The sequence below is a fragment of the Sceloporus undulatus genome, chromosome 6 (assembly GCF_019175285.1).
Source record: "Sceloporus undulatus isolate JIND9_A2432 ecotype Alabama chromosome 6, SceUnd_v1.1, whole genome shotgun sequence".
NCBI classification, from domain to species: Eukaryota; Metazoa; Chordata; class Lepidosauria; order Squamata; family Phrynosomatidae; genus Sceloporus; species Sceloporus undulatus.
In genome coordinates, this window is record NC_056527.1 from 87,812,743 (window position 1) to 87,827,406 (window position 14,664).

The following is a 14,664-nucleotide window of genomic DNA, read 5'->3' on the forward strand; positions in this document are numbered from 1 at the left end:
TGCCTAGTATTGAGTTAAAGCCGTGTTAAAATTTCAGCAGTGTGTTTTGGATCTTTGTTTCGATCCTATCCAGTAGTCTAGCTTCAAAAAAACACTGCATTGAGCCAAGAGTTCTTTTTTAAACCAGTGTTGTATTCAATTTTTAAAAAGAGAAAGGAATGCTTGTTTGCAACTAACTCGTGTCCATACTTTGTGACAAGTATCTGGACATTCCCTGAGCTTGCAAGACCTGAGCAGGGCTGTTTATAGCAGGATGACTAGGAGGTCTTTTGTTTATAGGATTGCCATGAGTTGAAGTTAATGACAATTAAAAACAAACCTGGGCCATTGTTAAAATTGTCCCATGAGACTTCATATGTTAATTCTTCTTAGGGAAGTGTTATTGATCCCAGCCTACAGAACAGCTCAGTGTTGTCCCATGCCAGTGAAGTCGCACTGCATCATATGATTGCTTTTGGTTCACAGGAGCGCCGGGAGCGTGAGCAGCAGGACCTAGAATTTGCCAAGGAAATGGCTGAGGATGATGACGATGGTTTCCCTTGATGCTCTGGGGGTTGCTGCATTTATTTTTGGTTTTTGTTTCTTGCTCAATACAAACCATTGTCTACTGGTTGAAACCCAGAACTTGCCTTTATTTCTATATTCTGCATGTTGGGGGTAGTACAGAAAAAAACAACTACCCTTTAGCTGGTCTGGGAAGGAAAACACATACACCCAATTAAAGGGTGGTCATGTTTAACTGAAGCCCCCTTTGTGGTTTTCAGTTATAAATGTCCCTTCAAGGGGCCCAATGCATCCACTGTTGTCCCTTTCTGTTTTGTACATGAACAGAGGGCTGGGCTGGGCTGGGTGGGGGCATGCCTCTTTTGGCCCACCTGATGGAGTAATTCCACTTGAAAACTTTTGTCAAACTTTGTTTAGGGCTTTTAAATAAAAGTTTGGGGGAAATGGAATGCCTTTTGTCCAGCTTGTTAACACAGAGCGGTGCTTTTACATTTAATGGGCTCAAATGGGCCTTTATTGTTTCCTACCCACTAATATTAGTAGTAGAACGCCTCAAATTCTGATGTAGAAAAAAAGGATTCTGGTCCAATGCTGGCAGGTAAAGATGTGTTCAGAGGAAGGACACACACACCTTTCATAAACTACAAAGGTGATAAAGAAAAGAAAATTGGTGCCCTTTGGTGGGACATGTCCAGGGTTACTGACAGCGGAATATTTTCTGTTGAAATAAATGCAAAAACATTTGAACTAATAATGAAAGAAAATGGAAACCTTAATATAGAAATAAATAGGGAGAGAACCCCATTTTTTCTTGCGCAGGCCACCATCTTAAATAACTTAGTATTATCTGCAAACTTAGCCACCACATTGCTCAACCCTCCTGTTGGTATTGTATGAACTTCACTAGTCATAATAAAGTTCTTGAAAGACCCACACCTCTTACTTACATTACAAGAACCATCAGTTTGCTTCTTCCTTCTTCTACCTGTTCTTTAACTGCATTTGCTCAGGAACATTTGGTATGTTTTTTTAAATTTAAAAAATAGGTATATTGTCAAGCTTTTGGTGTGCCACATCTTACTGCTCATGGCAAGGGCTACCTATTCTTCATTTGAAACCAAGGGTGGGCAGCTCTATGGCATTGGTCCCAAGTTTTCCCCACACCAATGGTGTACTGGAAGTGGCATTACATTAATTCTGATTCCCACTTCAGCCACTTGGCAACCATTTCAAAGGTTTAAAGAAGCCGGGTGGGGAGGTAAACTGTGTCATTTATGCACAGTTTTGGTGTGCTTGATGGGATTTTGAGGCCAAACAGTTCCCAGAAATAAAAATTAAAAAGCAGGGGACTGGAGGATTAATACAATTTGACCCTTTAACTGTCATGGCTCCATCCTATGGAATCCTTGGATTTGTAATTGGTTGTTGCACCAGAGCTCTCTGACAGAAGATTAAATATGTCACAAAACTAAAAATCCCAGAATTTCATAGCATTTAGCCATGGCAGTTAAAGCAATGTTAAATATGCAGTGTAGATACAACCTAGGTGGTTTATTTCAGTATGAGCTTTTGTAAATATTGATTGCCTTCAGATGCACTTTTGAGAGTACAGCCCAATGTAAATTTGCTTACTGAAAGTCATTTGCCTCAGTCAGAGATGCCTCTGAGGAGAATTTGGTAGTTAAACTGTGTTTGTGAGAACCTTTATATGAATAGATATAATGCGCCAAGAAAGCATCATTTCTGTTCAATCTCTGCTAACAGATTGGAAATCGTAAATATGTTCCAATTCAGCTGCTTCTCTTTTCATTCTTTTAAAATGTGTGTGTGTGTGAATCCTACTTCTTTTAAGTTCGAGACTAGGGCCAAGACTGCACTGTCAAATGTAAGTGTGATGGTCGCACTCCAGCTTCATAGTTACATCTGACAATCTGTGCCTTCAAATCATTTCTTAGGGTGATCCTAAGGTGAACCTATCATGGGGTTTTCTTGGTAAGATTTCTTTAGAGGTTGTTTGCCATTGTCTTAAACCGCCTTTATGGTTTAATAACCATAAACATGAATCCTGAGCACTTAAGTCCAGCTTAGGATCTCATAGCCACTGAACAAGATGTATGTCCAGCAAGACCGAGATGCTTTGCTTCTGGTTTTTGAATAGGACTGTCTCTATTCAAGAGGCTACAGGGACACAAGTCTGACATTAGAAAGTGGAATAATACCCTAGATGTGTCTTGTGTGCCTTCACAACATTTCCAACTTACTACAACCCTTGTAACCTAAAGGGCTGAAAGTTTGTGACTCGCCCAAGATCACCCATGGGTTTCCATGGTCAGTGGAGAATTGATCCCTGTTCTCCAGGGTCATAGTCCTGTGCTCAAACCACTGACTATACCATGCTGGATCTCAAATGGTATGTGACCTTCCTGATATTGTGAAGTCAAAGGCTTTCATAGCCAGCATCCATAGTTTTTTGTGGGTTTTTCAAGCTATGTGGCCTTGTTCTCATCTAGAACACCTCCTGTGAAGACACACAACTAAAGGTGGTGGCAGGTTTGGGTGTGCAACGCCGGTACCCTGGTGAAATCAAACTCTTTTACCCAAAAAGGCTCTGAAGCTGAATGTAAAGTTCAAAAAGGGGGAAGTTTAATTTAAAGAACAAAAATAAAGAGTTTTCTCCTCCCCAGCTCTAGATAAAAGATACTTTACAGTTTGAGTTTCAGCAGTCTTCAGGATGTCCTCTCTCTTGGTTTGATCTCCTCATTCAATGGAGCTGGTGCAGGGTCTTTCAACTCCTGAATTCTTTGACTTGATGTAGGTAACTAAAATGGCTAACTAATTCCTGGTAACTGATTTGGCTAACTTGCTCTTGGTAACTAAATTGGCTAACGTGTAAGAAATGCTCTTTCCGGCTGTCTGGGCCTGTTTGCCACCAAAAGACAGCTCTCTGCCTGCTCACAGCAAAGACTGCTCCAGACTAAAAGCCTCTAGCTAAACAGAGCATGCTGGGAAGGGGCAAACCAAACCTGGAAAAAATGCAGGGGATCTTATAGCTCCTCCCACAACTAATACAATGAACATTTCCTACACTAAAACATAGTATGACCTGAACTAATATGAAAGAAAATGCAGGGGGAGATTCAAACAGTCCTGGCTGGACATCACACCTCCCTATATTATTGGATTGCAGTTCCTATCAATCCTTGCCACCACAACTGTGAATGACCGTACACATTACAATCTAAGCAAGTCTAGTTGCTCACCATGCACATTTGTGCCAGAAAGGGGCTGGTTCCAGGATCCCCCATGAATAATAAAATCAGGGCACGTTGGAGGAAGGGCAGAGCTAATGCCTTCTGTTGTATCCAAACACCCTAGGATTGCATGTAAATCAATATATACCAACCATTGAACATGGAACCAACTGAAAGTGCTCTCAAACGTCACCTTTGTACAGAACGTGGGACAAGATGAATGAGTTGTGGAACTGAATGAAAGAACGAAAAGAGATCTCACTGCCTTCACAATTTCATGAAATCAAAAACTGCCAATCAAGCACAAGGCAACCACATTTGATTTCAAAAGAGGAAAGAACCCAGAGAGGGATAGTTAAAAGGAAGTTGAAAAGGGGGGTTAAAAATCCCCCAAAGGCTTGGAGGTCATTTAAAACCACAATTGTAAAAGGTCCACTGGAGAGTGGACCGCAGGAAAAGTACCATCAAGTGCAAGAGGATGCCAGTGTGGTTAACAAGCGGAAATAAGGAAATATAAAAGGAAAGAGTGCTTCCTACAAAAAATGGAAGTCTTGCCCAAATAAGGTGGACAAAAAATCCTAATTTCCATTCTTTCATGAATTAAGTGTTAATTTGGGATAAAAATCTACAAAACAATTAAAATAACATCTTTATCAGACTAGCAGAAATATCTGACTGCGCACATTAGGCTAGCCCTTATGCTGTAATATATAAAAGGCTTTTTTAATCTTTTGATTTTGCTATTTTAGGCTTGATTCCTATTGTTTTGTTTCAACTAAATTGAACAATTTAATCAATTAGATTTATCTATGTATTTACATGTGCATGTGCGTACCTTCAACAAAACCCACAAATCAGGGACATGTTTATTGCGTCAACTAAAAAGCACAAAATACAGTATAAAAGTTTTTGAAGCTTGTGTCTTCATGAGCCAAAGGTGCTAAAAAAACATACAGAAAAAAATGACTTATGTTAGAATCAAAGGCCTGCATTTTCTCTCAGACGTTATTTCTGTTGTCAGTTAAGATGGTCTAGAGCAGTGGGTCCCTAACAGTGGTTCTCCAGGTGTTTTGGACTTCACTGCTCAGAAACCAGCCAGTTTGGTTAACTGTCAGGAATTCTGGGAGCTGGAGTCCAAAACATCTGAAGGACAAAAATTTGGGAATCACTGGTCTAGAGGGATATCAATGTAGGCAGACTCTCATTCTTGGCCATGGATTTGAAATTTTATTGCCCATGGTTTAGTGCCCTTTGTCTCTGGTCCCCATATGATCAAGAAGGGGAGTAGCCTCTGCTTGCATTGATATCCCTCTAGATCAGTGGTTCTTAACCTATGGTCCGCAGACCACCAGGTGGCCATACTGTCCTCACAGCGGGTCTATGAAAGCTTGAAGGTTTTAAGTCTAATCAGTTTACCTCTTCTGCACAGTGAAGTATCCATGTGACAGAAGCCTAAGCAAAGGAAGGAAGGATGGATAGATGGACCTGCGTATTGTCATTCAATTCACTCCAGCCATAAAACTGGTGAGAAGAAGCAGGAAAAAACCCTTCCCTCCCTTTCTGGCACCTTTGAGGGAAGCTTTAACAGATGTTATAATTGTTAATGGTTCAATGTCAGAGAGGAAGAAGATTTTGATTTTAAATCTTGAGTTAAGTCTTGGGTCTTCCCAGAAGCATCTGGATGGCTATTCATGGTTGCTAAAGTAGTCAAACCTTTGATCTGACCTGTCAGATAGTTTCATCATCCATCCAGTAAACTAGGTACCAACTCAGCATGCAGCATGGATTGTAGAATTTATTCTGGATTCCACAGTCCAGAAAATGTAATCCTTTTATTCAAGGAGGCCTAATTGATGTTGAGAAAGGAGCTGTGCTTTTTTAAAACTCAAGTTCTTTTTGGGGGAAAAGATTGGGGTTTCAGACTGAGATATGTTTTAACGTCATAATCTTTTATTTTATCTTATAAATCTTGTTGTGAGCTGCCTCAAACCCCAGTTTTTGGCAGAAAGGTCAGAGTCAAGCAATTAATCTACTCTCATAAATAATCAATAAATCTACATACATAACCAATCAATAAATCTATGCTCAAGTTTCTGACAGCCTGGAACTCTTTTGAGGTAGAGGCCCTTCCAGCTCTTTATAAGTGAAACATTGGTATTTCCATTGTTTCTCTTCTATGTAAGTCATTGGAAAGGAACTTGAATGATGACAGGAGAAAACACAGTTGAGGCCTATTTGCTGATGACTGCACGCTGTACGTCATAACTCAGATTGACAATTCCAATCTTCCTAACGTTTTCCCACAGAACATTCCTCCAAGTTTACTAATCTCTGCACATAAGAACTCATTCCAATGACCTCGCATGTTTGTCCTTCCCATCTGTGTAACTTCATTATGTTGGCTTTTCAAAATAAAGTGTGATATTTCACAGAGTATACTCTTCCCCTCCTCTTTCCCCCTTCCCACTGCATTTTGGGTGCATATGGTAGGATGGGAAACAGAAGAATGTCCTGGATTTCCCAAGAGAGACTGATCACAGGAAATGGAATAAATCTCCAGTCCCAGTCATACCGAAGGCTTTTCCTGCTGAGCCTTTTCTAGCACAACAGAAACACACAAGAGATTTGTCACTGCAAGTACCTATTTTTCCTTGAGTTGGAACTTCCTTTTCAGGTGATATTTCACCATCCCAACTCTCTGATTACAATAAGTGGTCACTGGGAAAATCATGAGAAATTTCCTCACTGCCCCTCTGCAAAAACTGTGGTGTGTAGGGATGCTTCATACATTATTTCTAATTAATTAAAAATAATATAATTATTATTGCTCTGATATGTGCCCAAGACATGCTATTGTTATGTCCCTTCAAGCTTCTGATCTACGGCAATTCTAAGGCAATACTATCATGGGCCTTCATTGGCAAGATTTGTTCAGAGGTGATTTTGTCATGGTCTCTCCCTGAAGCTGAGAGAGACCGACTTGCCCAAGGTCTCCCAATGGGTTTCCATGGCCAAGCAGGGATTCAAACCCTCCAGAGTCATAGACCAACACTCAAACCACTACACCATGCCAGCTCTCCACTCAAGAGTCGGCAGTGTGTGCCTCTCCAAATGTTGTTAGACTGCAACTCCAAGTGGCACAGCCAGAGCGAAAGAATGCTGGAAGTTGGCAGTTCAACAACTTCTTTTCCCTGTTTTAGCCAGTTGTGTATTGCCTCAGGAATGCTGGTGGACTGGATATACAGTAATGCCTTAAATAAAAATAAAAGAGAAGCCACATTTTGCTCACCTATAATTAAAAGTAAAAGGTAAAGGAAGTCCCTTGACATTGGTAGCCATGAGCTCCCGAGCCGCAAAAAAAAAAAAAAAAAAAGGAAGTCCCTTGACATGAATGTCTAGTTGTAACCAACTGTAGAGGGTAGCACTCATCTCCATTACTAAGCCAAAGAGTTATTGTTCAAGGACTGCCCTGGGGGTCATGTTGCCAGCATGACTGCACCAAATACTGGCCCCATACACACAGGCCAAAATAAAGCTGCTTCGGGTCACTTTGGAGGTATGCTGTGTTAATGATGCATGCATTCTAAGAGGCCAGAAGCTGCACCAAAGCTATGCTGCACTCCTTAGGACTGGAGTGTGGCTTTGGTGTGGCTTACGGCCTCATACAATGCATGCATCATTAAAACAGCATACCTCCAAAGTGACTAGAAGCAGCTTTATTTTGGCCTGTCTGTATGGGGCCACTGTTACCTTCCCACTGAAGTGGTATCTATTTATCTACTTGCATTTGCGTGCTTTTGAACTGCTTGGTTGGCAGAAGCTTGGACTAGTGATGAGACCTCACCCCATCATGCAGCACTCGGGCCTCAAACTTCCAACCTTCCCATCTTCCGATCGTCAAAATTGGTATCTTAACTGCTAAACCACCGCATCCCTCATCTATAATTAAGGGAATACCTAAAGATCTAAACTGTGTTATGCATCTATTTATTGCTGTATTTTAATCTGTTGTTCCCCACCTTTGTTGTTCCATAGAAAGAGGTGGTTAAGAAATATTACTGTTGCTGTTGTTATTACTACTGTTGTCATTAACATTGTCATAGTTGGAATAAAAATAATATTTTCTATTTGGAAAAACAGTTCATGCAAAATATATCTTTCTCCCACTAACATCAAGCTGTGTTTGCATGCTCATCAAATTTGCAGATAACACCAAATTAGGAGGAACCGCTACTACTCCAGAGGAAAGGATCAAATTTCAAAATGACCTTAATAGATTAGAAAGCTGGGCCAAAGCTTAAAAAAGGAATTCCAACACAGAGAAATGTAAGATACTGCACTTAGGCAGAAAAAATGAAATGCACAGATGTAAGATGGAGCATACTTGGCTTAATGAGACTATGTGTGAAAGGGATTTAGGAGTCCTAGCAGACCACAAGTTGAACATGAGCAGCTAAAAAGACCAATGTGATTCTAGGCTGCATCAATAAAAGTAAAATGTCTAGATCGAGGAAAGTAATTGTGCCACTCTATTCTGCCTTGGTCAGGCCTCACATGGAATACTGTGTCCAGTTCTGGCCACCACAATTCAAAAATGATGTTGACAAACGGGAGCGTGTCCAAAGGAAGACGACCAAAATGGTGAAGGGTCTGGAAACCATGCTGTACAAGGAGAGACTTAGGGAGCTGGTTATGTTTAGCCTGGAGAAGAGAAGGTTAAAAGGTGATATGATAGCCCTGTTTAAATATTTGAAGGGATGTCATATTGAGGATGGAGCAAGCTTGTTTTCTGTTGCTCCAGAGAATAGGACCCAGAACAATGGATGCAAGATACAGGAAAAGAGATTCCACTTCAACATTAGGAGGAACTTCCTGACAGTAAGGGCTGTTCAAGAGTAACATTCTCCCTTGGAGAATGATGGAGTCTCCTTCTTTGGAGGTCTTTAAACAGAGGCTGGATGGTCATCTGTTGGGAGGTGCTCAGATTGTGAGTTCCTGCAGGGCAGGGGGGGTCCCTGATCCTCAGAGCATGTGGGGGAGGTGAATATCAAGGCAAGAGTACTGTCTTGAAAGGTATATGTATATAAAGTTTCCTCATTTGTTAAATCTGGATGTGTTTTTTTTCTTTGAATGGTGCTCTGTGCAACTGTGGTTGACGTTTAATGTAACATGTTTTATGACATCACCAGGGGCTTCCCCTCCCCACACACATCACAAGGGTATCATCCCTAGATCTCAGGATTTGGTGCTGATATCTCACAGCCAAGGACAGTCCTGTCTGGTAACCTATTTGCAACTACAATAGGAATGGGTTGACCAAGGATAACTCACACAACTCCTTGAGGAAAAATGAATGCAATAATTTAAAGGAAGATCACCAGAGGTGCATCTACACTGTGAAAATAATGCAGTTTGACAGCATTTTACCTACTATGGCTCTATCAAACAGAATCCTGGGCTTTGTTGAAGTACCAGCATTCTTGGGCAGAGAATGCTAATGATCTTAAACTACAAATCCCAGAATTCCATAGGACAGAGTTGCAGGATTAAAAGTGGTGGCAAATTGCATTATTTCTACAGTGTTGATGCACTTTAGGGCACAACCTGGAGGAAAGTCTTCCTGGCTTTTGGGATATATTCAAATAGATATATCAATACAACTCTTTCAGTAGCTGCATTCTCCCTAAACTATAACTGATTGTCACTCTGTCTGATTTCTGCTGCCCAAATACAACAAGTGATTTCAAAGTATAGCAAACTCTTACCCAGCTGATGGCTGTCTTGTGCAGCTAGGTCAAATTGCCTGGGACTGGGGGGGCGCAAATAAATCAAGAGCTGCTGGTGAAATAGCTTAGCAAGACATTTGAAGCCATGGTCCTAGCTGGGTGAGGACCCAAGATGCATCCACAAAATCTGCCTGCACTTCAGGCAGCAAAATGTCATGGTCCAGATCTGTTACCTTGAGGTACATGAGGTATCAGATGGTAATAATAGCATATGCAATAGATAGGGCCTTTTACTTAAATTTGTCACTGATTATCCTAAAAGCGACTGCGCTGAGGAAGGAATTTTTTCTTCCAGGGAAATATATTTGCAAAGGTCAGTCAGGCCTTTAGCTTTCACTAATGCTACCTTGGCCATTGTGTTAAAGGAAAGTTCCTTCCAAGAAATACATTTTCAACTTTCATCTGTATTCTGATTCATCTTTAACTGCTGATATGATCAATTTCTCCAGAAGTGTTCCATTAGGGAGATGACTCACTTACATATTTGTTCATTTTACTAAACTCCAGGATTTCTTTGTCACTCTATAGATTTTACAATTGTAACAATATCTTCTTTCTCTGCTCTCCTCATCGCCATCACTATTTAAATATTCTAGTGTGTGTGTGTTTGGTTAAATCTACAAAATGAGCATAAAATCAACACAGTTTTAAAGTGGTGATGAATAAAAAGGAATCAAGGGGCTGTAAATCATTTTTGAAATATTGGTGACACACACACCCTTTCATTTCAGTGTTAGCACATAAGTATTTCAGAGTAGATACTAACTTATAATACATTCCAAACTGAAGGCAAGGAAGTCCTTGATATGCAGACAGCCCCATTGTTCTATATTGATAGACCCATACCTACCAACTGTCCTGATTTGGTAGAATCATATAATTGGAAGAGACCACAAGGGCTATCCAGTCCAAACCCCTTGCCATGCAGGAACTCAATCAAAGCACCTCCAACAGATGGCTATCCAGCCTCTGTTTAAAAACCTCCAAAGAAAGAGACTCCATCACTCTCCAAGGGAGTGTGTTCCACTGTTGAACAGCTCTTACTCTCAGGAAGTCCATCCTAATGTTGAGGTGGAATCTCTTTTCCTGCAGTTTGAATCCATTGCTTCATGTCCTAGTCTCTGGAGCAGCAGAAAACAAGCTTGCTCCAGCCTCAATGTGACACCCATTCAAACAATTAAACAGAGCTATCATATCACCTCTTAACCTTCTCTTCTCCAGGCTAAACATACCCAGCTCCCTAAGTTCTCCCTCATAGGACATGGTTTCCAGACCCTTCACCATTTTAGTCACCCTCCTCTGGACATGCTCCAATGGTAGAAACAGTCCTGATTAATCCTCAGCCATCTCACTTTTTTCAGCTGCTTTTAAACAATGACCCAGTTTCTCTCTCTTCCTCTCACTTTCCCTTCATACTTCAGTTGCTGCAAACTTAGTCCAAAGTGCAGAAGTAGTTTGCACTCCATTAACACAGCAGGGGAACGGGGGTGGTGGAATTGTGACCTTCTTAGTAAACTCAGGTAAAAAACAATCTGCTGCAGCCTCTCCTAGCTTGTATATTCTTCCTCATTAACTTTTGCCATCTTGAACACCCTCTGAAATTGCTTGACCACGTGTATCTTGGTTTTCACCTTGAACTGCAATAGGAATAGCTTAGGACTGCTGATGTGGAAACCCATTCTGATCCAATCTACTGTGAGAATGACAGCTGAATTTTGTATAAATAAGAAAGAGGGAGGGAGGGGAACAGATAACATTATCATTCCTAGACATCAAAACATTCTGGCACTTGAACCTTGCAAGCCCTGACTCCAGCGCAGCACTGGGAGCCAGAGGTAGTTCACTTGCCCAGTGCATCACTGTGCATGACAAAACTATGCCTTTAAATAAAACCAGAAGAGAAACAGTAAATCCTCCTTACACCTGAAAATTGTGTTACTCATCCATCTCTTCCCCTTGCAAAATGCTGGACTTTTCTGCCACTTGAAAAAAAACCTGAAGAAATCAATGGGGAAAACTTAGGACTATGATGATATGATACTGCTATGTAGATTCCCTATGGAAAAGTGAATAAACAAAACATAGCAAACTGAACTAGGCCAGCATCCTGTTAGTGCTAATGCATGATAGTCATATCCAGTAAAATTTCCCTATACAGAACTGCTGCACATATTCCATTGTATTAATGTTAAAAAAGTAGCATGCAAATGTGCATTATACAATAGAATGTCAGCCATGTGCATTGACAAACCACATATACTGTGCTACATAGGTATTCTGTATGTTGTTGTGTGCCTTCAAGTCATTTCCAACTTATGGCAACCCAAAGGCAAAGCAATCATACAGTTTTCTTGGCAAGATTTATTCAGAGGGGGTTTGCCTTTGCCTTCCTCAGGCACTGAGACTGTGTGACTTGTCCAAGGTCACTCAGAGGTTTTTTATGGCTGAGCAGGGATTCAAACCATGGTCTCCAGAGTTACAGACCAATGCTCAAGCCACTACATAATGGAAGTGTAATACAGTCTGCCCTTGCCTTATGTGGGGGATCCGTTCCAGACCCCCCACCCGCGTAAGGCAAAAAACGCATATGTTCAAGCTTGTGCATATTGCGCAGCCGTGCATGCTGTGCAGCCATGCCCATGCGCCACTCTCCCAACGGCTTCCGCGTAAGCTGGAAGCTGCCTATAATGAGCCTGCGTATGGTGCGGGCTCACTGTATAACTCGGCTGGTAGATATTTACCCTACACAAAAAGGATGTGGTGGCTTAGTAGGTAAGATGCCAGTTATAACAATCAGAAGGTCAGAATGTTGGCAAAAGAGTGAGCTCCTGTCACTAGTCCCAGCTTCTGCCAAACTAGCAGTTCGAAAGCATGCAAACACAAGTAAATAGGTTCCACTTCAGTGGGAAGGTAACAGCATTCAATGCAGTCATGATGGCCACACAACCACCAGAGTAGTTTTTGGGCAACACTGGTTCTTCAGCTTAGTAACAGAAATGAGCACTGCCCCCTACAGTCAGATATGACCAGACATGTCAAGGGAAAGCTTTTACTTTTAAAGAAGTATAGGATTTCAACCTGGGTCTAAATTATCTTTTAGTTCTGACTAAAGTAGACCCATCTGTTCTATTACATTTGTGTATGTGTTGACTCACCATTCAACAATTGACTGAATGGGTCTACGCTAGTTAGAACTAACCAACAGGATGCCACTTTAGTGTGAAAGCAACCAAGATTCAGTGGGGCCCAAAACATATATTAAAATTACATGGGAGGAGGGCGAACTGTTGTTTAAGGCCCTTTGCGGTGATTATTCTCTTTTCAGCTTGGTGCCTTCTAGATCTTTTGGAATTCAACATCCATTAGCCTCAGCCAGTATGGTCTGTTCTCTGTAATGCTGAGAACTATAGTCCAGAATATCAAATAACAATACACTCCTTCACTCTGGGATGGTCCTCCTCTTCTACCTAGTGCACACCTTCAAGAAGGACAAACATGGCGCAATAAAAGGAGGAAATGGACACGCACCTAACCAGCCAGATCAGCTAAATCAAGCCTAGAGATCACTGGGGTGACAGATGTTGCACATCTGTGTTCTATTCAACAAGCCTGTGTATAAGCCATTGCCCTCCCACATTTGGAAGTGTAATTGGTTTTATTCTTGTTTTGGTCATTGGTTTTTAATAATCCTAACGGCACCAGATCTTATCTGATTTTGGAAGCTAAACAAAATCAGCCTTGGTTAGTACTTGGATGGGAGACCGTCAATGAATACCAGGTGCTGGAAGGAACTGGAAAAACCACCTCTGCAGACTCTTTGTCTAAGAAGCCCTATGAAATTCATGGGGTCAGCCTAAGTCAACAGGTGACTTGAATACACATACTATTACCACTATGAAATATCTATGAGTGACTGGAAACATCTTGTCATCCTGAAAAATAATCGCATTCACTGTGAACCATGGAGGAGGCTACTGCCTTGCCCTGAACACCACACAATTGGTTGCAGAGGTCTTCTGTTCATGGCATATGGGTTGAGAGGGCAATGCAGTAATATGCATGCAACTCTTTTATTCCATATGTCTCCTATATGAAAATGAAGCAACTTCCACACTTCATGCTTTTTCTCCACTGACTCAGCAGAACATATTGCAACCCCTCCAGCTTGACTACTTCCACAATTCTCTGGACTGGGCCAAAAGGCCTTTTTAAAAAAACAAAACACTTAAATCCTACTGAGTACTATAAGCCCCAAATTCTTTTTCTTTTTCGTGTATTACATCAGAGTCTTCTTTGCTCTTACTCACTGGTCTATGGGGTTTTTCTAACAAAAAAACTGCTGCTGTCATATCCTCTTACGATTGTATTCTGTTTAAAAAAGAGAAAGAAGCAGGTTGGAACATGAGCAATTTGAACAATTTCGAAGAAGGATTGCTTGAGTTAGCTAGAATTTTTAAAAACCCAGCAACAGATCCTGGAAATATAGGATTGCAGGAAGTATGACAGCTTGGAAAAGTTAATTTTTTGACCACAGCACCCAGAATTCCCCAGTCAGCATTGCCAAAGGTATGCTCTTCAATGAATTCATGGCTGGCCCAATATACTGTATTTTGCTGCCTCAGGCAGAGTAGCAAATGTTGAAATTAAATTATTTTATACAGAAATATGGCCACATCCTCTGTTCCCTCAGGCAGAAGAAAGTAATTGTTGTGTTTTAAAGGATAGTACTAATAAATTAAATAACTTAGCTGTTCTTTTATGGCAACCCAATACAGTATCAGCTGCATGATATGGCTGCCTCACTCTCTGACTAACAAAAAGGAGATGGAATGCCTCTCCAAGAAAGATGTCCTGTAGACATTTTCAATATTTTGGTTTTGGAGGAGAAAACAGGGTATACATTTCCATATGAGCATAGATTAATTGAAAAATTGGGAAAAGCATTTTTCAGTAGTTTTTCAAGCTCTAATGTTCAGGCTGTATCCCCCCCTACACACAATCCAAACTTTAGCAAGTTTTCAGACAGATGATAATTATTATTATTATTATTATTATTATTATTATTATTATTATTTTATTTCTTTCCCACCTCTGCTCAAGGTTTGAGGTGGGGTACGGCACAT

The 14,664-nt window shown here is 40.9% G+C and overlaps 2 protein-coding genes across 2 annotated transcripts in view; both read left to right on the plus strand.

Annotated features, from left to right (window-relative positions):
- Positions 1–1,458, plus strand: part of PSMD3 (proteasome 26S subunit, non-ATPase 3) — a 45,413-nt gene extending 43,955 nt beyond the window's left edge. The window contains 1 exon segment of the mRNA XM_042473629.1: positions 466–1,458. Within this exon segment, the coding sequence (XP_042329563.1) occupies positions 466–543 (78 nt within the window). The 3' untranslated portion in view covers positions 544–1,458.
- Positions 1–14,664, plus strand: part of RARA (retinoic acid receptor alpha) — a 938,446-nt gene that overhangs the window by 71,038 nt on the left and 852,744 nt on the right. The window lies entirely within an intron of this gene.